The following is a 27,401-nucleotide window of genomic DNA, read 5'->3' on the forward strand; positions in this document are numbered from 1 at the left end:
TATGATACTGTATTTTCTCCCTCTTTGATTTACTAAGAATAGGGTCAATCTTTTTAAGTTTTAATCTTTTTAACTTCTTTTGACCCGCCACATTTTTATTACGTATTTTGTATTCTCTATGTTTGTCCTTTCTTTATCCTTTGTATATACATTATATTTGTTATAATTTGATACATGCTTATATTGAAATTGTTTGATGTTTTTATGGAAATTTGGAAATAAACTTTGAACTTTGAAATCCCCCTCCTCCCACATACACGCTCACATGCTTCAGTCATTCACACACATACAGATGGGGGCCATGGACCCCCAAAAAGTTAATAACTAAGAAAATGAAAGGAGAAAGGGAAAGAAAAGGAAAAGAAAGGGATCAAATATGGTATTGTTTTCTGAATATTTCGTCAAAATCTCTATTTTAAATATATTTTTGAAGATCTTTTGAAGAAATATTATCCTATGGCCTACTCAAATATTTTGGCTCATTAAACCACCGATACACACGCACACATTATGCTCTCTCTTTATCATGAGGGATTGCAATCACTACGCGGATACTTTCAGGAACGCAGAGAATCTTTGTCAAAGCCCTACATGATAAAACGGTCTTGGTCGAAAATCGATGAATAAAACAGCAGCTTCGTCGGTGACTCTGGACAAACGACATATTTTCAAATTTTCCGAATCTTAGGCGATCTACTGTCCCGGTTCATCAGTTTTAGACAAAGACCTATCAGCTCTCATCGTGATTTGACGGGCATTTACAAGAATCCGCCCCCCTTGCAATTGCGAAAAAATACATAGGGCATGTCTGTTCATTTTAGGTTGATTTAAATCGCAAATTCTCACATTCTCAAATGATAATATTAAAAAAAAAATAGTAATACTACTATAAAAGAAATGTTTCTTGATCATTTTAAAATGGAAAATACATGCAATAATTATCTTATTACATAACTCATGTCGCTCACTCAATGAAAAAACATCATAGTCAAGATAAATACTAGCAATAAATGCCTTTAAAATTACGCCGTGCAATCAATGGTCATTTCAAATATAGGCTAATTTCGTTGCAACTACAAGTATATACAAAATAATTTTCAATATCATTACAAACAAGCAATTCCATATGCTGATATACAAACAAGATTCACAAATACATTTCAGTAATATCATTTACAGCCAGATCAGCTGATGTAAAAGGAAAATCATGTTATCAGTTTAGGATACCAAATATTTTCTGGCGATTAATCAATATTCCCTGCATGTCTCAGGATCAGACAATAGCAGAAATCATTATACGTCAACCATACCACTACCTTATTCATTTACAGTTCTATATGTCAAGTATTTGTGCATCACATTCACCAAAGACAAAGAAAATGCAACCCAAGTCACAACTTATCTTTATCTCGAAAATAAATAGTATTAATTCTAACATCATACTTGCAATACATATGCATTTAAATTCTATACGAATGTGTCATTATGATGCCGAATTGCCGATTGGAACAATTCCTTTAAATAATAGAATTAAAATGATTACTTGGGGTAGGCCAAATTTTTTACAAATTATCCCCTTCGTCAACAAATGCCCCCCCCCCCTTCATTCACTCCAGTGTATGTAACAAATGATATGATTTTTGTATGAACAAATATACGACCATATTTTAAAGTAAATGGCATCGTACAATTCCTTAATGAATTCATTCATGCTTTTATCATGTTTATGATGCAGCGAGTATATCCTTTCCAATTATTCCAAACGTATGAATTTCTACTAACAGTAGAAATCATTATTTAGATGATTAAAACAATTATCTTTTTTGTCTTGAAAAGTGTGGGGTGATGATTGTGCAGGCCATCCCCCGCTCCGAAAAGTGGGGATATATCCCCATCCCTTTGAATTAAACTAGTTAGTGACTTAGTAGTGACCTACTAACCTTGTTGTACATTTTACGGCATTTGTAGGGACAAAGATGACAAATAATATGGAATAGGTAAAAAAAAATCCTGTAAAGGTAAATTATCAGCACTGACTTGGCCGTCTGTGGTCTTTTCGGCAACAAACCCATGGTCTTTTTGTTCATGAACAAGCACTATTCAATAACTTTTAATAACTTCAACTTTAACAAGAAGGATCACCAAACTTGACAGGACTAACATCTTTAAACCATGTAAATTGCGCACACCTATCATGTCTTATAAATAAATAGATCCTAAACAAGCAGTTAATTATTACACTTTCATGTACGCTATTTTTTGAATTTCTTATCATGATTGATTTTATTAAAAATTTCGCAAAGAATTCATTGTTTACATATTTCCTAATATTTAGGTATTTGCTTTAGCACAGATTTTTATTTTCATTGGTAATTAGTCGATATTTTTACAATTCAAATGTAAAGTTTAGAAGATTACTTGTATTTTCTCTCCGAGTTCATCCCTTTCTTCCACATACATCGCTACGTCTTATTCGTATTCTACGATACCAATTAATTCATATTTGAGCTGTTTGATCCTAAGCGACTCAAATGCAGCCCATTTCCCTCCTTGCTCAACCGAGTAGAACGGGTCTGAAGAGAATCATGGGTTTTCCCTTTAGTCTTATTACCTTCAAGGTAGTTAATGAAGGTATACAGGACAGGGTTGATAGAGGAATTGATTGGGATGATGAAAATTACAGTCCAGGCATATAGGGAGGTCGGTAGAACGACGAGTCCGGTTTGCGTCAAGATACCCAAAACTATGATGGGCATCCAACAAGCGAAGTCAGTCCCAACAATAAACGCCATCTTTCGGGCGATCTGGATTTCGCGATTTCTGCCCGCCGAGTTCCGGATGGACTCCGACGAGCGTTTAACGGTCACAAACATCACGACGTAGCAAATAAGGATGGTCAGGAAAAGTGCCATGTTCAAACCGATAAAGGTTACGATTGAGAATACCCAGACATTCCTGTTGTCGTAATCGGTAACTACGTACTTTACAATGTATTCGGAACTCAGCTCCTCGTCCCAGACAATGTCCAGTCTGCCAGTCTCTCCGAGTTCTACATGGAGCGGTAAACCGATACAGACATCGGATAGTCCATAGAACCCGGGTACGTTATATCCGACAAGGAATGGAACCGAGCTAAACAAGAGAGTGAAGAACCATGTGAATACGACGGCGAAGCTGGCAGTTTTGGTAGTCATCTTGAATTTTCCAAAGGGATAAACAATGCTGATGTACCTATCCAGGGTGATTAGGGTCAGTGTGAATACGGACAGTTCGCTCGAGAAAAATGCAAGAAATGAGGATAATTTACAAGGGAAGGATTCTCTCCAGAGCGGGGCACTAAGGAAATATAGTCTATTGAAATAAACATCAGCAGATGTTATGATGATCATATAAACACCCATCAGGGAGTCTGCGACGGCTAGGTTCATTGTGAGGATGTTCTGGACGGTCTTGCGTTGTTTCTGGGTAGCGCGCAGAAATAAGACGAACACATTCCCACATAGAGAAGAGAGGCCGATGATCCAACCGGCAAATCGCAGGACGGTACTTGGGTACAAGCTGCCGCAGGTGTCCAGGGGACTTGGTGGAGAAGTCCTGGCACAGGTGACGTTTTCAGAATGACTGAGAAGACAACAGAGGCGGTTGTCAGATGTAGACCTGTCAGAAACAGATTAAACAATATGAAACCAGAATCGATTAAATGTCAGCTTAAGTGGATGATTCATGGTTATACTATGCCTGTACCAACGTCAAACAAGAATATGTAGATATGTATTTCTCAAGTGGTCTTTCTCAGCTTTCAGTGGGGAAAATAAGTATTCCTTTCATAGACGTTGCTTATAGATAGTCAGGGAATAGTACCGTGGAAGTTTACTATCTTGAATCAGTTTGTATTGTATGTTTTTGAGCCTAACATGGTAAACATTTATTGTTTGGGTTTATCATTTAATTTTGATGGTATTTCTACTCTTCTGTATGATATTGCTCTATCCTATTGCCAATAAGCAATTCAAGTCTACATAGATAATTTAATTATTACTATTATTTTTTTATGTTAAAGTGGATACAATCTAATATATATTTCTTAGATTCCAAGTTACTCTAAGCTAAAGAATAAAAAACAACCCCAGGTATCATAAAAAATAGAATACTCAGACCTCGAAAGAACACACCCAAAAGATGTGATGCTTCTACCAAAATCTAGCAAATTCAGATACCCATGGGTACAAAAATATTTGAACTTGAATATATTCTCATCATGACCGATGGTTTTGTAGCTGCTTTCTTTTCTAATGATTTCCCATACTTTTCATTTGCCTACCTCACTTACCCATTTTATTTCCAGCCTTAGTTTAGACTGATTCTCAATGGTAACATATTGCCTACTGTATTATGCTTGTACTCTCACAGGAATTTGTATTTTTGTATCATTCCGTCTATGTTTTCATGTACAATCATTTTTATTTTGTAAACTCAATGTGAAAACGATTTCTTAAACGAAAAATAACATGTATTCAATTCAATGACCAACGGTGTCGCTGTGACAAAAAAATCTCGATACACAAATGGGAACATTGTCAAAATCCGTTTATTTGAGTAATGTTAATTACATATCAATAATTTAAACCAAATATCAAAATATCGCAGCTTTTAACAAACAATTGCCACTTTAACAAATACTATACTGTTAAATATTCCATGTCTCCTACACGAAAACTTACAGAGCTTTGAGTCCAGTTAGATCGTTCATGATTTCGTAGGAAATTGTGTCTAAATCAAGGTCCAATAGAAATCTGAAGAAAACAGAATATAATAGAATGGTATTGATCTACTTTTCATATATATTTTATATCAAACAATATTTAATGCTGAAAATATATATTAATTCATAATTCACATTTCATGTAAATCTTGTTAATCGTGATAGCTTAACAAAATACAGTTTTCTTTATGTTTATATGAAATTCACACATTGTTACTAATGATGGCAATAAGGGAATAAGAATATCATGAGATCGGAAAATTGTTGTAAAATCAAAATATCATGTAAGTTCATATATAGTGTACTTTTAAGAAGTATGCTCTCGATTTCTAAGAGTTAAAAATATACTACGTATGCCATTCGTATGATTTTCCCACCTGGTTCCTGTTGCATAAAAAAACTTTTGCCAAAAAAACTCTGGAAAATAAACAAAATTATGCCATTGGCACTTAACATATTGAGAAAATGGCAAAAAAGTATGCAACACGCCTCTGGTGTTGATACGTATTTCGTTTAAACTGATAATTAAAAGATAACAACGAGAACAATACTCACAGATAGAGTAGGTTACTCAGATTTGCGAATGATTCAGATTCGATACTCTTGATCTTGTTGTACCCCAAGTCTCTGTGCAAATAGAAATAAAACCGAGATGTTTACATTTGGCAGCACCATGCATCCAGTCTCCTCTTTACACTGTTATTTTCATCAGTTTCATTTGTTGTTGTTTGTTTGTTTTGCTTTCATCATCGTCACAAATCTTTTCATTAGCATCGTCATCTCCTTCGTGATCATGCTTTTTATCATATTAATGTTATCATTATCACTTCATATTTTAAACAGAAATTATATTTAGGAAGTGTTTCATTTCGTATACTGTACAATTATGATATTGATGGTAGCTAACGAGTATAATATTTGGAAAACATTCTACTTGTCAATACACGTTGCCTCTTTACTTAAATAAGAACATTGATTCATGGCATATAGTGCATATTCACAATAAGAAATGTAATTCTGCTTAGATAGAGAGGCACTTACAAATATTCCAAATTTTCTTGTCCCAGAAATGCACCATTCTGCAAATATGCGATTGAATTCGATGATATATTCCTGGAATAAAAATATGATATAAAGGGTATGTTTTCTAAATTAAGCAACAAAATATTATTTCAGAAAATGGGATGTAAAAGAGGGCGTTGAGAGAACGATATTACAATCTAGAACTATTATTGACGTGTGTGTTGGAGAAATTTTTTATCATACAAACAAAATTAAAAAAACAAAGAAATAAAAAAAAATATATATATATTTAGTTCAATTGGATTTACACCGAATCAACCCTTTCCAGTGCTTACGTGACACAAACATCCATCCTCACAATTCTCATAAAAATTAGATGGGCACACTTACAAGGTTGTAAGGCGAGACAGGTTGATGAATGCTTTATCTGGTATTTCAGTAATGTTGTTATTTTGCAACAATCTGAAACAAAATAAACCACAAACACGTATATATCATCGTGGTGCTCAATTAGGTATCAGCAAAAAGAATTGGCGAGAAACATTAATGATTTTTTAATGTATACAAAACGTCGTTACAAAACGTCAACTTTTTTTATTAAAGGCCAATAGAATTATCACTTTTAAATATACCAAAAAAAAATATTTAATATGCTTAATTTTTCACCTTTCACCTTTCTTGCAACTCCCTCTCTTCCAAACAAGAACATCCAAGGATGCTGACAAAAATTCAGAAAGAGATCGACTCACCTCCTCTAGAGGTGTTCGTATATTGACATACTTGTTACGATGAGGAAAAGAGCAAAATACATCAGCTACAATCATTATGATAGACTTTAGTCAAACTAAAGCAAAATATACATTTTTCGTTGAAATCAATTATGACGAAATAGAAAACGTGAAATATAGAATAGGATGTGATTTCGAATGTGATCGAATCCATCATTTTTTTGTATGGCCTTGCAAGTTTTTAAAGAGTTTGATCATTAATATTAACTTTTTAAAGAGAACTTACAGGACTCTCAATGTCTCCATTTCAGAAAAAGCTCCTTCCGGGATAACGTCAATATTATTATCTTGCAGGTATCTAACAAGAGGTATATATAAAGATTGGAAAATCTTATCAATATAAAAAAATGATTTTGTACCCTTCAGTACTACAGTATGTTTGTGTACTGGTCATTAAGTAATATTGTAAGCAAAAAAACACGAAATAGGTTAGTGTAATTTCCATGTACACCTATAATTGATTTCATCTCTAAAACTGACATCTACCGGTCTTAAGTTAGAGTGGAATGAAATAATTTAATTCTCTGCTTTCAATTTATTTCATGTTAAGTTTTTTTTTTTAAGACTAAGGAATATCATCATGAGATGAATAGGAAGTAAAAAAAAATCAAGTATCATCGCTTCATTGATGCTATTTAAATAAAAAGTACTGGAGTGTGGAGGAATTGTAACTTCGGAAACTATAAAAAAAGTCAGGATATTCAAAATCTGAATCTTAATAAGGTATAAGAGAATACTGATAGATCTTTGTTAATCTGAACACATTAGAATATTACATGTTAACTTACAGATAAAATAGGTTGTGTAAATCTTTAAAAATGATCTCTGGTAATATCTTGATTCTGTTGTTCTTCAAATCGCTGTGAAAAAAAAAGATAGACAATGTTTTTTTTGTAATTAATTTAAAGGGAGTATTGGTGATTGCAATTGCGAATAAAGTCTGCTCAAAGCAATACCCTGTAGGCTGCAGGCATGAAAACATGTGTGAAAATTTGTGATACATTCATTAAATAAATCCTGGGGAATGTAGTATCTCTATTCAAGAGGTACGCAATACCAAGGTCACACCATGGATCTACGAGAAAGAGTATAATCCATGGTCTAACACATCGATATGCTCAAGAGCCTCTACGCCTAGTTTAACGACAGTCATGTTTGACGACAGTCAATCGAACGCTGCCACTTCAACTCAAAAGCAGCAACCCTATTGCACCCCACATTGTCACCACTGACAACTGGGCGACAATTTGTGCAAAAAATGGCACCACAAATTGTCACCCCATTTCACTTGACACTTAATTTACTTGTCTCCATGAACACACACACACGCGCACAAAATATAGGTCAGGTAGAGTTCGTAAGAAACTGTGTATGTTTCTCTGGGTGTGAGGGTGTGTGTATGTGTGTTACTTAACATTTTGAGTGAAACTGATGGTGGTATCTCATGTTTGAGACGGATTTTGGACCACTTTTAAACAGTTTTGAGACGATTTTGAAACTTGTCGCAGAGACGTCTTCTGAGGCCCCACGACATTTCATTAGTCTCGGGAATCTCAAAACCGTCTCAAAATAGTCTCAAATACGTCTCAGAAACGTCTCCAATACTATTTCCCGTCACGAATGCGATACTTTCGATTCCGTCGCATAGACGTTTCCAATATTTTTTCCGTGCCACTTTGACTAATGTCCTTTCCGTCTCATATCACATAGTCTGATTCCATTTTGTCTATAACCAGTCGGTCTAACTACCTTTTGGTCTATGTAGCACTTCGCCTATTCACATTTCGTCTAATGACCACTTCGTTTATTGTCCATTTGATCTATCACCACTTGGTCACTCTCTATTAACAAAAATGGTAAATATTAATTTGGGCATTACACGAAAATACAATTAGACCGTTTGGCTATTAGACGAATTGGTCATTATACCAAATGGAAATTAGACCAAGTATATATTAGACCAATTGCAAATTAGACCAAATTATTAGTAGACCAAACGGGTTAAGCCCATGTGTTAGTAGACGTAGACAAACCTAGGATTAGTCCAAATGTTATTAGGCCAAGTGGATAAAAACCGAATTTTCCACGGGATCTGCTGCTGTTCTCTATATTAGCCTCCCCAAAGGCAAATTGCCAGTTGGTCTAAACCCGATTTGACCAATGGCCGTTTATCCTCGTCCGATACATGGTATAATTCCATTTCGTCTACAACTTAATTTACCTTATGGTCTAATTGTCAGTTTGCCTCTTTACCATTCCGTCTCATTTCCATTTGGTCTAGTATCTAATTGGTCTAACACAACTTAGTCAATTCCTGTAACAGACTGGAAATATTTATTTGGGATTTAGACGAAAAGGCGATTAGACCATTTGGCTATTCGACGATTCGGCAATTATGCCGAGTGGTCGTGAGACCAAGCAAGAATTCGACCAAGTCCTATACATTAGACCAAGTGGGAGTTCGACCAAACTGTTACTCGAGAAAATGGGTTTAGCTCATAAGGTGTTAGACGATAAGAGAGTTTGACCAACTGCTACTGCTAGACCAAGTGGATATACCCCCCCCCCCAAAAAAAAAAATATATATATATATATTGTAACGACGACCCGGTTTGTCCTACGAGTCTCGCTATAAGAGTCTAAGATAAATGTCGAGGATGGCCAGAGCTTAAATAATACAGTCGAAGCGAATAACAGTCATTACACAGGAAATTAAAGTTCAGTAGTTTATTACTGTTCAAAACTTAATGAAGGTGCAACAGAGTATGTGATGATGACAATTACACAAACTCCAGCGATACATGGAATATGATAACTGAGATAACGTCGAGCGATGCTGAAATAATTATAAGAACTTAACTTGTGATAATTCTGAACTGAACTTAGGAGCCTGTTCAGACCGGCAGAGATAGCGCGATCTAGCGCGCGCTAGATCGCGCTATCTCTGCGGTGTGGAAGGTACAACGTCGTTTCGGTCCGCCCAACAGCGAGCCACGGCGAGCCAAAACGGCGTGCCACTGGAGCACCTCTTGGGGGTGGTCCACGAGAGATAGCGCGGTCTAGCGCGCGCTAGATCGCGCTATCTCTGCCGGTGTGAACCCGAGCTACGATAGCACGCCATGGCTACAGGACCTCTCAAAAAAGGGGGTGCTACGATAGACCGCGCTATCTCACTGCGGTGTGAATCCGGCGAATGCCAATGGGCGGACCGTGGATCGCGCTACGATAGCGCGATCCACGGTCCGCCCACGGTCCCCCCTTGCGGTGTGAACAGCCTCTGGAATACATGTAAGACTATGCTCGGAAAAGACTCTCGAAATAAAAAACTAAGCCCTAAACTGAGATGCTGCTCGCTTATATACAATTTCTGGACATAGCATGAAGGTCATCCCCAGCACACAGCAAAAACCCAGATTCAGGGAGGGGAGAGAGAGAGAGAGAGAGGGATAAGGTCAAGTAATAGAATAAGCACATAACGACCAATACACTGACCACAAGGTTAAACTAGTAGTTTGGACATTAGGAGTTGAGGGAGAGAAGTCTGAAGGGCAGGGCAAAGTCGAAGTGAGGAGAGAGAACGCGGAGGGAGTTACAGAACATAAATGTGTAGCCAAGGTAATAAACAAGAACAAGTTTCTGAAAGTAGTCGCAAGGTTAAAGAGAACTACACAGGTTTGAAAGTCACTGGAAAGGGAAAAGAGAGGAGGGATGAAAGTTACTGGAAGGAGAAGTGAGGAGGGTTGAAAGTCACTGGAAAGAGAAAGTGAGGAGGGTTGAAAGTCACTGGAAAGAGAAAGTGAGGAGGGTTGAAAGTCACTAGAAAGAGAAAGTGAGGAGAGTAAAACTTCTGGAAGTAGATGCAAGGTCGCAAAGAAGGGAGATGCATTGTTAGCAATTTCTGGAAGACGAAGGAAAGCCAAAGAGAATACAGAGTGGACAGACCAGAAGAGTTTGACCATGAACAATTTACAGTAGGCTGTTCTCACTACGTTCCTAAAACTAGTTTACTGGGAACCGGTTCAGAAAGCCAGTTTGGAAGATCGCTTTGCTAGCGTTCTCACTTGATCACACGAAAGTGGTTTTCAAAATCACTTCACGTATAGCGCTCTTGTTGCTATGGAAACGCTCTCAGTGGGGAGACACGTTTCGCGCGAAATTCGAAACCGCAGCATAGGCATTCTACACCTGTCGTGTGGAGTAGCGCGCTCAAAATGTGCGAAGATCGCTTCCCGAAGAACGGTTGTGTCCTCACTTACGCTAAAACCACTTTTCCGATGCGAAGCGATCTTGAAAACTACATCGCGAGGTGGTCTTCCAAACTGGTTTGGAAGAGCGCTTCCAAGAGCGCTTCGACCGTTCTCACTTAGCGTTAAACTAGTTTCCACTAAACTAGTTTCCACTAAACTAGTTTAAGGAACTGAGTGAGAACAGCCTCTCTTAGAGAGGGCTTGGCTGTGTGCAGGTTACTGGGCAAGTTGAAAGTGACATTCACAATTTATCTTAGCAAGACATTCATTGCATAAATGAGTCGAATACAATTTGATATAATAAACACTAATTAAAGCATAAGAATGGAATTATATACATAAACATAATAAGAGAATATCGGAACATCAACCAAAATACGTGACACTATATATAAATAAATTTAAAAAAAATGAATGAATAAATAAATAAATAAAATAATGATAAATAAATTAATTAATTAAATTGAATTAAAAAAAAAATAATAATGAAATAATAACAATAGAAACAATACACACACCCACGCACACCCTCACACACATACCAAAACAACCTTACTACAAACAACGACACATACACTCCACACCAGACTGGTGGTTGAAGACAATTTGTGTAATGGGCGACAATATGTGGTTCTAGGTTTCTTTTTGCCGACACAAATCGGCACAATGTGCTTAAAAATTGAGACCGGCACGTGCAGCACGAATTGTCGCGAGGCGAAAATTTGTGAAGGGGGGACAATTTGTGGTGTCTTTTTTTCACAAATTGTCGAGGGGTGACAATCAGTGGTGCAACAGACCCTGAAATTTCAGTCAAGAATATATCTACATATACATACATTTTGTATTTTTTTATGTTAATTCAAACTCATTCATTCCAAAGAAGACATACTGCAGCCAATCACTGACAGTATCTTGTACAAGGTGGTCAGCATGATTTTAATATTTGTGAGTCTTACCGTTTGTTTAACGTAAAACTGAAAAAAGAAACACTTTTCCTGCGGTTAAATATATGTGAAATATGTGTCTACTTACAGTAGGTCCAGTGTAAACAGATCAGAGAATGCAGCCCGTGATAAGACTTCGATGTTGTTATAAGAAAGATCTCTGTAACGTATTATAAATAAGAATTAAATTAAATGAGCTGTTATATCAGGACAAAAATTAAAGATATATATAAATATTGATATACATACATGTATACAAGTTAGATGCGAAAGCATGTAAGGAAATGTAATAAAATTCATCTTTGTTATTAATTTCAAGAACACTTACAGGTAAAAAAGGAAAGATAATCCATACAAGGTTCTATCAGTAATAACCTCGAGTAGATTGTCATGGAGATCACTGTTGATGAAAGTAAGAAAAAAACATTTACATAATTTACATTCAATGAATCGAAAGAGAATGAAATATTGTGTGTTGAAAATAAGATAACGTAGGTTTCCTCGATATAATGTCTTTGCCACATTAAGTCCATTGTGATGTTGAAGAGCCATGTTTTACACACATGTATGAAATATGAACTAATGATGATTTACAATTAATAAAATAGGGAACAGTAAAGTGGGGATATAACATCATCAGAAAATCAATATTCGGATTATCATTTTCCAAACATAATGGCGAACGTTAAAATCTAAAAAGGATTTTTTTTTGGGTCAAATTTTAAAAGGAACTTAATACATAATCAATTGAACAAGGAAAATGTATATTACAATAATCAAGATAACTATTCAAACAGGTTGGAAATGTAGGAGGCTGCTGAAAAGCGAAGATTGTGGAGTGCAGCCTCCTAATAAAATATTCGTATAATATAAGCAGTATAGAGAGAAACAACATGGTGAAAACTTGAACATATAAATCCAGTTAAATGTAAAGTTCACAAAAGGAAAGAAAGCAAGATTAAAAGTCTCCAGATTATCATATGTATATATATATATATATATATATATATATTATTCGTATATGTATTTTCAATAATACAGCATCAAATTAAGCGTAATAGTGCATTAAATGAATGACGTATTAATTTAGCGTTTAAGTTTTGGCAACGCCCTATAAAGGGAAAGTGAAGGGAAAGTGTGATTAATATATTCTTGATATACTTACAGATAGAAAAGAAGGAATAAGTTACTGAATGTGTCATCTGGAATCCATCTTATTCGATTTTCCTGTAGATATCTAGCAATGTAGACAATTATTAATTAAAAACTTTTCATGCTTTATTCCCTATTTTATTTTTTTCAATGAAGACATTATTTTTCTCATTCATGGAGTAAATGAATAATTAATGTTTTTGTATTTGTACATGATAATTTTTTATTTTTTTGCACACACAGATATCGTATTGAATAACCGAAAAAGTTAAATGATATAAAAGAATTAACTAATTTGTAAGAAAAAAGAAATCATTTACCTACCGTTACACTAGATATTGAAATAATAACTACATTCCATATTCATGTGCGTCAATTTTTGTATTCCTTATGCCCAAATATACTCACAAGTAATTCAAACTGTATGTTTCTATGAAGATATCTGCTGGTATGGTTTCAATCAGGTTTCCATCCAAGTTCCTATAAATCAAACAAACAGATCTAAAAATTAATATAAAGACATTTTATAAAACACAGATTATCATTATGCATCCGATTTAGGAATGATCACATCCTTTTCCATGCTCTATGAAATGTATCCAATTTGGTAACCCTTAACTGCTTAAAGGGATGGTCCGGGCTAAAAGTATTTATAGCTTAATAAATAGAGTATAATTCACTGAGCAAAATGCCGAAAATTTCATCACAATCTGATAACAAATAACAAAGTTATTGAATTTTAAAGTTAAGCAATATTTTGTGAAAACAGTCTTCATGAATATTCATTAGGTGGGCTGATGATGTCACATCCCCACTTGTTCTTTTGTATTTTATTATATGAAATTAGGTTTATTAATTTTTTTCCTCCAAGAACTAGAAACATTGGATTGACAACTGATTTAGTGCATTACATATTTAATGCTACAACTTATTTCATTATAAGGGAGACAGATTATTCTCACAAGTATGAAATAATGAAAAAATTATGATTTTATGTAATAACATAAGAAAACGGAAAGTGGAGATGTGACATCATCAGCCCACCTAATGAATATTCATGACGACTGTTTTCACAAAATATTGCTAAACTTTAAACTTCAATAACTTTATTATTTGTTATCCGATTTTGATGAAATTTTCGGCATTTTGCTCAGTGAATTCTACTCTATATATTAAGATATAAATATTTTCAGCCCGGACCATCCCTTTAATGCATTGTTACCCATATCCGCAATGCGTGTTTAGGTTAAAGATGTGGGTGACGGGCGGGTAAATCGACGTATCGGGGTCATGATTATTTAAGAAAAAAGAGGGGAAATACATATTAATCAAAATGCAATGTGCAATCCACTCCAACTTTTTGGACTGATGTACAGATAACTGTGATAACACACATTTGGGGAAAATTATGAGAGAAAGCAATTTACACGTATATACTAACTCTGGATAAAGAGGGAAAGTTCGGTATTAAAAATTAGAGTTTTGACCTACCATCTTGGTCTAAGAACAATGATTTTTATAGGTCTTACAAAAGTGCATCTTTAAACAAGAAAAAGCGCCAATAAGCTAATGCTGTAGACCAATATGCCTAGGTTTTTATTCACCTTCATCATGTTCATGGAATTATGTTTTTTCACTTACAAATGTTGCAGGTTGTAAAGTCCCTCAAAAGAATTTGCCGATACACTCATTATCCCTGCCCCGTTTAGTTCTCTGCAAAATATATCAGATTCAACGCAAAAACAAAACAACGTGGAATGTTATGCTTCATTACAAAATAAAAAATATCCTGATTTTACATTTGCAAAATAATAACAAATCCAACAATTGATATACTGTCATCTCCATATCTTCATATTGACTTTTACATTCACGAAAAAATTTGAGCGCCAAAATATATTTAATAGTCACTCTTTACGGTTTTCCCCCAAGATTTCTTAATGCAAAATTTCCATTTATAATTCAATAAATTGCCCTGATATGGATGAGTACACCATTAAAACTCATCTATGAATAGCACTGTACGGGACACTGTGTTATGAATAATTGGGTTTTCGGTAACAGCAAATATATCATGAAATAAGAAAATATTTGCATTAATATTGGTGAGCTATTTCCCATATCTATTTGATCAAATCAAGAACAAGTAAGGATCTAAAAGTTGATTTGCCACTAATGTCAATTGTAACTATCAATGTTTCTATATAGATTAAATTTTCATTCGTATTTTTTTCAGCACCCCATGATCAGCTTCCTACTTTAAACACAAAGGTGGTTGTCATAAGGAATAAACTAGATATCCTTTTTTCACTTACAACCAAACCAAGTTGTCCAACTCAGAAAAGGTTCCATCGGGAATAGAAGAAATATTGTTGTTCGTAAGGTATCTGTAATCAAATTATAAGAGAATCCGCATTTATCAAACGTTTATCGGGTTATCTATCACCTAAATGACCATTATTATCCTCATAATTCATAATACAATATGTAATATACAAACAAGTCCATCTTCTATAAAGTGAGAAATTGTAAATTTGTATACACCCTTACTTGGCAAAATATTTATTTTTTCCGATCTACGCCAAAATAACGTTGTTAGATTAACAATTACCAGATGTACTCGTTGCATGAAACCCTTTTCCGTCATTTTGGGGAGTTTTTTTTTTTTATTGAAAAAAAAAAATCATTATGAAATATTTCGAGCAAGTTACCTGAATGGAAAAATGAACACAATGGTAGTATTTATACAACTAGACCCAGACCAATTCATTAAATAATTTTGAAATCAATCAGTATCAGCCTAGTTCTAGTCAGGGATATAAAAATACTTTATCAAAACTGAATAGAACTTAATTGAAATTTCATACTTACAGATATAACAGGTTGCTCAGTCCGGAAAATGTATCAGGAAAAATCGTCGTTATATTGTTATCATTCAGATCTCTATGGGTAAAAATTTAAAACATGTAAATGGTTGCCTTTCAATTTCAATTAACACAACTAAGGGGGAAAAGGGAATGCAAAAACTTTTTTTTCAGTTTTGTTCAAAACGATGCACTTTATCAACCAATGTTAAGCCTTTATCGATTAGTTTTAAAATAAATTGCAAAACTGAGAGACGATTCAGTGAAAGCAAAATGGGTTCCATTTTCGTTTAAAATCCACTAAAAATTACAGAAAACCCAAACTCTTGGATACAAGAATTGTATTATGGCTAACGGATCAATGAATGTAAATACGAACCTCATTTTATAATACGCTAATGTACAGAAAAGATCACTCCTTGAATGCGGTAAGATTTTAAAGAAATTGCAGAATGGCACAGGGGTCGCTGAATTTCATTATGAATTGCAATATATAGGTACCCAATTTATGGTGTTCAGTTAAATTTTATTCAATTCATAAAGTCATGTTCATTCATTCATTTATTTATTTCCATTAAAAATACATATATACAGTGCGTCCCAAAAAAAACTATACACTTTTGAAATGGCTGCCAAATAAAAAATATAACATTTTGGGGAAAAAGACTTACATATATGGAAAGCCAATAAAGTCAACTTTCAAATGACACCAAAAACTTGGAAAACTGTTCATGCTTGAGCGAGCACTGCCCACTGAAACAAAGGGTATGAAAATTAGGGTGGGCTGGAATTAGCCTTCCAATTTATGTCAGTTTTTAAGAGGCAAATCCTTTCGAACTTGCAAAGTTAAGGGCGTTGTGATAAATTAATGATCAACCGTGACCAGTTTTGGTTGCTTATGCAAATTTTCTAAATTATTAAATTGAATTTTAATGCATGAGTGAACACAAATTACACTTTGGGGGCAGCATTTCAACTTTATCATTTGGATCTCTTTTTGGGCAGCATTTCAACTTTATCATGTGGATCTCAGCAGTGTGTTCATGATGGGAGTCGGGAGAATAGGGGATGAGATAGGACTTAAGTGGGAGAAGTAGGTTGATGGAATAAGGGTCAACAGAACATTCAGCCCCCGCCCCCTCTCTCTTTCCCGCCCTCCCCTCCTGTTGAGAGACTGATGGCTATTGTCATGGACGCTTGAAGTCCAGAGCGGAATGTTGATTTAATGATTAATTCTGAATTGGGGCATCAACTTTTTCCTTTCAATCATTTCATCAACAATTTATCAGTAAATCAACTCATTCAATGTGCAATGTGATCAATCAAACATTCAGTTTTTTTTTCAATAAATTATTTCATTAATCATCATAATCATTAAATTTCTTGGTAATAATTCAATAAAAAAGTGACCATCAGCCATCGGTCACTTGGCAGCTTAGTTTTGAATAGGCTACAATCCAGGAAGTGAGACAGAGAGGGGGGGGGGGCTGGGAAATGGAGGTGGAGAGGGGAGGGTACATAATTATGACTTTTGTAAAAGGACAAAAAGAAGAGGAATGCCCTTTTAACCAAGTCTTAGCATATCTCGCCCTCTTGCTTGTAACAGGTACCATCACATTACTCTGACTCTCACGAACACACTTCTGAGGTCCACAAGATGAATATGCTACACTAAAATTTCAATTCCTGTTCACTCATGCATTAAATTTCAATTTAGTAACTCATGAAATTTGCCTAAGAAACCAAAACTTATCTCACTCATTAATTTAGCTTAGCAAGTTCGCAAGGACTAACCACTCAAACAAACTGTAAGGCTAATTCCTGCCCAGCCTAGCCGAGCTTAGTGTCCGAGGAGGAGAGAAGCGGGGGAGGGGGGTTGAGATGGAGGGAGGGGTTGCTAAATGTTATGTTGACCTTTATCCCATCAATGTACTTCACCCACCTAAGTCATATTACCCCCTCTTCTCCTGACTTTCATAAACACATTGTTGAGATCCACATGATAAAGACAAAATGCTGCACTAAAAATTGCAATTCACGATCACCCATGCATTAAATTTCAATGTAATAAATTCAATTAAATAACGCATTAAATTTTCAAAAACAACAAACTGATCACAACTGATCTTTAATTCACCAAATAACCCTCAACTTTGCAAGTACCAAACAAAAAACCTGAAAGAAATTGGAAGGCTAATTCTGGCCCACCCTAATTTTCATACCCTTTGTTTCAGTGGGCAGTGCTCGCTCAAGCATGAATAGTTTTCCAACTTTTTGGTGTCACTTGAAAGTTGACGTTATTGGCTTTCCATATCTATGAGTTATTTCCCCCAAAGTGCTATATTTTTTTATTTGGCAGCCATTTCAAAAGTGTATAGTTTTTTTTGGGACGCACTGTATATACAAGTAAAAATGGAAGTATCAAATTGATTAAAACGATACAAATAGGAAATATAATATACATAGCATACAAATAATAAAAGTACGAAATATAATTAAAATAATGGAAAGGGTGCATCCGTGAAAGCCAATAAGGCTTGATGAATTGGATGCACCAAAACGCACAATGTTCAAATGTCAAATTCAAGTTCAGTTTCATTTGCAATAAAAATGTATACTTACATACAACATGTTCAATGATAAAAAATAAAACTTATAAAGAAATTTAAAACATCAAATATCTTTAAAGATGATTTATAATACATTTTTCAAATAGAAATAATTGGTATCTGTGGAAAACAGAAATACAATGTTTAATTTTTCAGCTGTAGAAAGGTATCATTATCACTTATCTGGTATCCTTTTAAGCAGATTATTGCTTGTGTAATTATCACAAGTTTATACAAAACATTTCAGTAATCTATATTTGATAGACGAGTGTGTTTACAAAGTACATGTATTAGGGAGGAGTTAGGTTTAATGATAATAAAATAATACATGAGATTTGTACATGTATAGCGCACTTTCCATCTTGATTAGATGCTCAAGGCGCCACAGAGCAGAACAACAACATGGTTGTATTCCCATAAACACAGTCACACCAACGAAACAAGCTATAAAACGACCGATTATATGTGATTGGAAATAACATGATCATAACTTCGGTCGATCTGACGTATGTTTCACATGTGTCACTGTGCCATAATCTTCCATTAATTATTATGCACTATTATTGACATATTGAATGGAATATATGCGCATTGTTCTCTTTGAATGAAACAAAAAAATAGGAATAAAAATACTCACAGCCATTCGAGATTCTTCATTCCATAAAATGCTCCACCGGGTAGCACTTCAATAAACGTTTTATTTAAATACCTTCAAAGTAGAGAATGCAATGTTAGACGTGGTAAACATCTGGTTACCTTAAACCGAGAGAATAGCTTACAAGTTAAGTAATTATTACCTACTTATAACTAAGTTGATTACATAAAACAGATCATGGGCTTATCAATACAAAGGTAAAATATACTTCACATAAAAGCAATATTAACATTGTTCACGTCAAATGAATAACATGTAGACCTGACGATATTTTTCTTAGAAAATTATAATCCAAGGAATATATAACTTGTATTATTTTTAAAACCCACCTGAAGCTTTGGTGAAGGATCATTAATGTGAATTACATCATTCGGGTATCATCTAGTATGCCAATCTGTCAAAAGTGTAGTGGCTATAATTTTTCGACGGTCTATTCTTTGAGAAAATTGTATCTCGTTCGTATTAGATATCTAGCAGTTGTTTTCCGGTGAGGGTTTTTTTTTACCTTTAAAATGGCTGTTTAATCACTTATCCAGCATATTATCAGAAAACTACAGAAACAATTATATTCTGAAATTTTGATCCCATTCCATGCTTGGGGAGTGGTTTGGTAAAAAATAAAAAAAAATCATTTTTTTTAAACAAGTGCACACCTAGTTACCAATAATGCATGCAGCATTCCCCTTTGTTTGAAAAAGCAGGATAAAAGAGCATTGTATATTAATTACCTTGCTCACGGTCATAGGTGCCGCGGCCGGGATCGAACCCCGGACTTTACATGTATAGCCAGGCGCCCTATAGAGTATAGACCACTCGGAACGGGCACACGATCAAATTTGTCAAACTACATGTAGATTCTCATGACAAATCTAAAAATCTATCCATTTAGAGTCAACATTTTCAATTTTCATCATAGAAATGTGTTAGAGCATGAACATTCACATAAAAGAGATATTTTAATTAAAATTGGAAAAGTAACACACACTGGGGGATTTATATCCAAATGAATATACTATAATCACATTTTTATAATATAATCTAGATCTTACAAATTTTTGACATTCCTTTGCCGATCTAAAATGATTTGTCTCGTCATGTTTTCGGACTTGTAGTCTTCGAGCCCCCTGTGAAAAAGGCAATTGCATCGAAATACAGTTAGTATCTTTGAACTTAAACACGTCATGATTACAGCTTCGAGTAATATGAATAGTGACAGTATTTGGGAATAATAACTTGGAAATAAAAACACGTAGCATTGTTTATTATCATTATTATTATTATTATTATTATTATGTGAGATGTTAACATTCTTTCAACTTATAATTCAAAGGAGAATGGACAATGTGAGCACAACCTTTTTTATTCAAGTATCAAGTTTTAAACGCAATGTTTCTGGAGTAATACATGTATATATCATGGCCTTGGAATTGGTATGACATTCTTTATTAAACAATATCGGATAGCATTATGCAGGCCATGATATTGAAGAAATTTGATTTATATACATAAGTTTTTAGTGACGTGGAGTGCATAAAAATATAAGTAAATTTAACCCCTCTATAACTGTACAATTGTTTCCTACTTATTTTATCAGGTTTTCTTGCCATTTGAATTCGTAAAAGCATCGATAAACATCATACATTATTTCAAATATTGGTTTCGGAAAAGATGAATACAGCAAATGCAACATTGGCATTAAACATGATTTCACAACGGTTAAATTTCCTAGGGAGTCAATATCTGTTTCTTCCATATCGCCATCTGGTGTTTTATTTCTGTAACTTTTTTTGATGATTGTGATCAAACCACGTGTGATGATCCTACTGTAAAGTCTTTGATCACGTAACACGGAAGCTTCATTTCCTGCCAATCCGTATCATCTGAGTTTTGATTATGCTAATTTTAAGGTTTGATATATTCGTAATTTCATCCAAAGTTGTAAGGGTGCACTTCGAATCCTGTGCTGAATTAAAAGGTATCATCTGCATAAACTGTAACACTATAATGTTTTCCGATACATGCGCATTCCCACTTGAGTGTCCGAGTATCGAATTAAATTAAATGAATTAATATTAAACACTATTATACGCTATTAACGAAATAGCTATTCATTCAATCTACAAAGTACGATGTCAGTTGTATTATTTGTATTATTTACTCACAGTTGTATTATATACTCACATGCATTCTATTGCAGCAGATTCATGCAGCGAAGGTCTTTGGGGCATGCAAAATAGTCCTATATAGATAAAACGAGAATCAATGAATAACTTATGAAGGGCTAGCTTCGACATTCAGTCTAAAAACATGTAAGGTGAAAACTCATGATTCTCTATGTATATATGCATTTGTAATATTGGACCATGTTGGTATCACCGTGAATGGACTGATCAGTCCAGTGGGACGAACGTTGTCAATATAGAGCTAAAAATAAACGTTTAATTTTAGGAATCTATTTCTGATGTTAAAATTAATTGTCAGCTAAGATATTGATAAGTACAGGCATACAAATAATAAACCAACCTATCTATTCCAGATTCCCTGGATTGAATCAGCACGCATGTGGAATAGGATTTGAGCTCATAACTCACGGAATGAAAAGACAAGAATCAGATAAGAAAATATCTTACCCCAAGTACCGTCGACGAAGCAGTCTTGAACTACTGGAATACATTTACCGGTGCCTGTGTTTGAAAGATTCAACAGATGATTGCAAATACTTGTATGCATAATTACTATGCAGATTGTGTACATTGAATATAATTGTATCTGATTAGTTTTGCTCTCAGCCAATCAGAAAAAAAAAGATTTCAGAAGCTTATAACAGTTGTGCATCGAAATCACTTATAAACAAATTCTTAAATTATCTCTTGGTCGATTTATAGCGACAGATCAACACTCGTCACTATGTAAGTGTCAATATAACGATTAGCAATATTTCTTTACTTATATTTTCTAATATCATGTGAGAAATTAACGTAGATGGTCAATATATTTCAGATATTAAGATTGTTCTATTTTTTTCTTTCTCAGATATATAATCATAACTCATCTTACCTTTTGGAAATATGTTTATATCACACAGTCCAGTAATACAGACATCCTCTGTAAAAGCAGATAATAACAAACAATATATGGTTGGGTTTTTTCAATAAGAAAGGAAAGTAAAGTGCTGTATAGTTTAACTTTCGATCGGAAAATGTATTGCCCTTAAGAGACATTCTAGTTATGGTACATTTACACTTTTTAAAGAAGGAACGAAATTCTATCTATCTTGATTCTGCCATGTGAGATTAATCTTTCGGGATATTCATTAATCTATCTTGTAACCAGATTCTACCAATTTTCATTTCCATCGCAATTTGAAAATGTTTGATTCATGCTGATACAATCGCAATGTGAAATGTAATCTTATTGTCAAGTGTTTTATTCTGCGAATTGTTCGGTATAAACAGCGAATCGACATATTACCTCCGAAGCATGTTACTCCAGCGTCTTGAGAATGATTACAGTTATGAACTCCAAGCCCGCCATGAGAACAATTGAAAATGCTACTCTCGTTACCAACACAATGAATGTCGTCGAGGATGATGTCTCCGATCCCTGGGCCAAAGTCATTGATGCTCACGGCGTGTCCGAAACCTAGACTTTTACAGATGACATTAGCATTCTTCATATCCCAAGAGGTGTCGCAGACAGTACCTAGGTAGCCTTGATAAGCAACCTTCACCCGACCCTCTAGATACGTGCTCCCGTTGATGAGGAAGACGGCGTAATCTGTATTGGCAATATAAAGCTCTAATAATCTAGAATTCTACGCTCTTTCGCTAATCTTCCCAATATAATCAGGGCCACTCACTTTGTTGGATCTCGGTAAGTTACTAGTATTTTTAACATTCAAACTTACTTTCCTAACTTTTGCATTTTCTTACGGGAAGCAACTCTTAATTTATAAAGATTTATTAGTAACCCCTTCTATAACATGACACATACTCCTCAACAATTGCTCTTATTCTAATTTCTCTGACGATTACGGTAAGGTTAGTAAGTCTGAAATAATGATGTGATGGGATTTTGGTTGAGAATGGAGTGAGGATTAGGATGATGGCGAGGATACGGTTTCGGGTCAGGATTTATGTTGGCTTATAATGTGTGCATTTCCCGTATAAGCAATTGTTGCAGGAGTATGTGCTATCCCCCCCCCCCCCAAAAAAAAAAAAAAAAAAAAAATCTCTTTACATAATTAGCTAGCAGAGTAATATATTCTCTGCAATGGAATTTTGATAATGGTGAAAAGATTAATATTGAGAATATTAAGATTAATATTCAATAAAGCCAAATAACACATTTGTAAGGATGGACAATATTTGTGAAAAGTACATGTCAGATTCAGTAATTACCTTTTGAACATAAATTCTGTATCTTTACCTTCTGGTGAACAAGTGACTCCCGCGTCCATTTGATGAAAGCATTTGAAGAAATTCGTATCATCACTTTCGCATTCGTAAATATTCGTTTCGCTGCCGGTGCACTGGAGACCATCCAAGACGATATCGCCCGTTCCCTGCCCGAAGTCTGCGTACGACGACGCACTCAGTGCGAAGGTGTGACCGAGACTCTTGCAGACTACGTGAGCATCGATGATATCGAAGTGGTGACTGCACACCGTACCCCAGGAACCATCGTAGAACACTTCAACCCGACCCTCAAGGCTGTTGATTCCACCAACTAGGCGAACTGTAACATGATTGAGTAAACACAGGATCCAATATAACCAAAAATAATAATAATACACAATACGAAATGAAAATTAATCACGTAAACCCTTAGCCTTTCATTAATTTACCCTCCGAATATATATATATATATATATATATATTTGAGTCATCACCCAAAAAAATTACTTGAAGTAAACAACATAACTTCTTAAACAATTAAAGTCATTTATAAAAAAAATTAGCAAGAGTGTGCCAAGACACTGCCCTGTGGAACACCATATAAAAGACAGGCTTATGTTAAGAGTAATTACCGATAAATAACACAAAATAATAGTAAGCACCCTTTAGTATAGTTCTCAAACCACATGCACCACCACGAATCCCACAGTCAATGACTTTGCACAAATGACAATAGTTTTTGCTCCTTATTTGCTTACAATTTCCTTGTTAGATGATCTTTCGAATAACTTCACCGAATTGACCCTTTACCAAAGCTTTGGACATTTAATCCAACTTACAAGTTGATAAAAATTATTGTCAAGGCATACATGTATATGTGCCATCTGAACTGTATCCTAAAGTATCACATCATCGTGTCTAAGCTCGAAATCCGATAATACTTTTAAAGTCTTTTAATGCAAGTAGAATTCATTTTCGTCCGTGTTCTTTTTAGATCATTTTTGTAACGATTAAATTAAGTTTGACATTATAACATATGTTGAGCCATACAGGATAAAGTAGTATATAGAATGTATATTCAAAATAAGATAGGTCGATGTTGGATTGATATTTAGTCATTAACATAACTTGAATCTCTAAATTCGACGACATAAAAAACTATGCTTACTCCCAGTTTTGCATTTTACTGTTGCATCTTGTGTGTGATTGCAGTTGTAAACTCCAAAACCAGAATGTGGACAATCAAGCAGGATAGATTCGTTTCCAAGACACTCTACTTCGTCCAAGAAAATGTCATCCAATCCCTCGTCAACATCATGGTAGTCCTGGAAACAACAATCATGGAAGGTGGTTACCTCAACAGCCTCACCTAGTCCTAGACTTCTGCAGACCACATTGGCATCATCCATGTCCCAGTTATTGTCGCATACGGTTCCCCAGGAACCATCTTTGAATACTTCCACCTTTCCCTCCCAAGGATATCTTCCATCGACGAGACGAACTACAGTGTGAATAGGTCAAGAGAAAGAGGGAAAGGTCACTCTAACTTAGAAGCTTCATATAACTTCGCGTTAGGCGATGTTTTGTTTCTTCCCATGCTTAACCTGAAAATGTTCATTTATGTAAAGTTATTTCTTTGTTCATTATTTTACTGAACTTTAAACTCCTTCACACTTTCAGGGCTGGTTAATTAGACCTGTTAGCACATTTCTTCAAAACTTTCAGCGCGTATTTAGCACATCTTACCAATTCCTTTCTTATATCGTCTAATCCTCCCCATATTCTCTTTTAAAATCACATTCTTCCGTGACTTATAAAAGTATTTATACTTATACGAAATCAATTACTTCATGAAAGGGTCATCTTCCAGTGTCGCCCGAGCCTTCTCATTGGAAAAAGCTGATAACCCTGACACACAATACCTTAGACCTAAGTCTTGTCTTTTCAGAACGTCTTGGTGTTACTGTCGCCTTTACAATAGTCATGCACTCTTAAAAAACAATGTGCTGATTAGAACCTTTCTTTGTCTCGTATTTGGAACCATAAAATGGTTCTTCAAAAATGGACCTATGATACGAAGCAATGGACATCCATTGTTAGATTATGAATTCACTAAAAAAAAACCTTAGCTTGTATAAAGAACCGTAGATGGTTCCTTGTAGAACGAACGGTTCTAGAAGACTGGAACTAAAAGGTTTAAAATGCGGTACCTAAAAGTTTTTTTTTTATCTAAGAGTGTTATGTGGACTGTTTCTGATTTCGTTTATGTCTCTTTCATGCATACCTCCAAGAACGTCCCTTACCAGGACGGATCCTGTGTTGAATTAACTTGGACTATAATGCACAAGACCGCTTCATAGTTACTTACGAGCAAAAATCAGCATTTACATTAACTTCGCACAAAATGGGTTATGAAGATTTTTTTTCATCCAGAAATTTAGTTGATACCTGCACTTATAGAACAACGAACTCCTGCATCTTCATCGTGTTTGCAGTCATGAACTCCTACTCCACCGTGAATGCAATCCAAGATGGAGGATTCGTTCCCATAACATTCTACCGCGTCTAGGAGGATATCGCCTTTGAAATAAAAGAAATACAACCAAGAAAGAAAATGCATGTAGTACAAAACGTAATTCAAGGTCAGAGACACAAGACCATTCACGAGTGATGGATATTCATGCAGCGCTTTCAAAGTTGTACATAGAATCACTACAGGATCTTGATCTTAAACGGAATTATATCTTAAAAGGGGATCAAGATTGTGAAGTCATGCATTAAGGCCAGTAGCATAATTGAAGGACTGTGATCTGTCGTGGTTTTAAGATAAGTCTTATTTTACACATGATTTATCAAACAAGTGTTCACATCATTATTTTTAGAAACAAATGTCAAAAATCATTTTGTTCGACAATGAATCTTAATATCATTAACGAAGATCTTTAGAATTATGTTGATATAGCATTTAAAGGTAATGAGTATCTTCAAAAGAATTAACCTTTCATTAACAACTTAGTAAAAGGACAATATTCCGACATGCCACATGGCACCCTATAGCTACCCTCTGCATGCATTCATTTCATCTTACCTGTGCCTTCACCAAACGGAGCTCCACTCAAAGCCGCCACAGAATATGCGTAACCCAGACTCATACAAACAACATGTGCATTGGCAAGATCCCATAAATCATCACATACTGTTCCCCATTCACCATCATGGAGTATTTCTACTCGGCCCTCCCAGGGCGTCAATCCACCAACCAGCCGTATAGACTTTACTGTCATTTTTTTCAAAAGATAATAAAAGGCAATTATTAAAAAGGGATTTGAGGTAGGCTTGTAAAGGTCTATCATTATGAAGAATAAAGAAAACTATCTAGAGCAGTCACTGATGAGAGAGAGTTTAAAGGGTATTGTGCGGGTGTGGGTGCGCGCACGCTGGTGGGGTGTGTGTGTGTGCGAGAGTGTGTAGGTGCGTGCTGGTTTGGGTGTGCGGGTGTTTGTGATTTCTAGAAAGGGTGATTGATGAGAATTAACCTAATGTACTATACCACATGTGCTTAAAGGTCAAGTCCACCCCAGAAAAAAATTTATTTGAATAAATGGAGACAATTAAGCATAATGCTGAAAATTTCATCAAAATCGGATGTAAAATAAGAAAGTTATGACATTTTAAAGTTTTCACAAAATAGTTATATGCACAATTTAGTCACGTGCGAATGAGAGAATCGATGATGTCCCTCACTCATTATTTCTTTTGTTTTTTATTGTTTGATTTATACAATATTTAAATTTTTACAGATATGACGATAAGGACCAACTTGACTGAATCATAAAATGTTAAACAATGGTAATTCCACATGTTCAGGGCGAAATAAAACTTTGTTTCACCGGACAATAAAGAGAAAATTAGAATATTTCATATTTCATATAATAAAATACAAAAGAAATAGTGAGTGAG

The 27,401-nt window shown here is 34.9% G+C and overlaps 1 protein-coding gene across 1 annotated transcript; it reads right to left on the reverse strand.

The window, feature by feature from the left end:
- Positions 1-814: 814 nt before the first annotated feature.
- Positions 815-26,714, reverse strand: LOC129284282 (relaxin receptor 2-like). The gene is made up of 24 exons (XM_064110195.1): positions 26,530-26,714; positions 25,890-26,021; positions 24,610-24,942; positions 23,473-23,781; positions 22,516-22,821; positions 22,102-22,149; positions 21,675-21,728; positions 21,226-21,283; positions 20,094-20,168; positions 19,027-19,098; positions 15,788-15,859; positions 15,232-15,303; positions 14,558-14,629; positions 13,325-13,396; positions 12,930-13,001; positions 12,093-12,164; positions 11,853-11,924; positions 7,362-7,433; positions 6,800-6,871; positions 6,176-6,247; positions 5,804-5,875; positions 5,318-5,389; positions 4,722-4,793; positions 815-3,657 (listed from the first exon to the last, which is right to left on the reverse strand). The coding sequence occupies exons 1-24, from the start codon at positions 26,591-26,593 to the stop codon at positions 2,493-2,495; spliced, it is 3,552 nt and encodes a 1,183-aa protein (XP_063966265.1). The 5' UTR covers positions 26,594-26,714; the 3' UTR covers positions 815-2,492.
- Positions 26,715-27,401: the final 687 nt, after the last annotated feature.

The sequence above is a fragment of the Lytechinus pictus genome, chromosome 2, assembly GCF_037042905.1.
Source record: "Lytechinus pictus isolate F3 Inbred chromosome 2, Lp3.0, whole genome shotgun sequence".
NCBI lineage: Eukaryota > Metazoa > Echinodermata > Echinoidea > Temnopleuroida > Toxopneustidae > Lytechinus > Lytechinus pictus.

Bases quoted from the DNA above. Each gene is read 5' to 3' on its own strand.
- LOC129284282 (XM_064110195.1), bottom strand. From the start codon at position 26,593: ATGAGTCTGGGTTACGCATATTCTGTGGCGGCTTTGAGTGGAGCTCCG. The intron at 20,169-21,225 runs GTGAGTATATAA...CCTTTTTCACAG, and splicing joins TCTGCTGCAATAGAATGCAT to GGGGCTCGAAGACTACAAGT. The intron at 4,794-5,317 runs GTGAGTATTGTT...TGTTTTCTTCAG, and splicing joins CTGAGTAACCTACTCTATCT to ATTTCTATTGGACCTTGATT.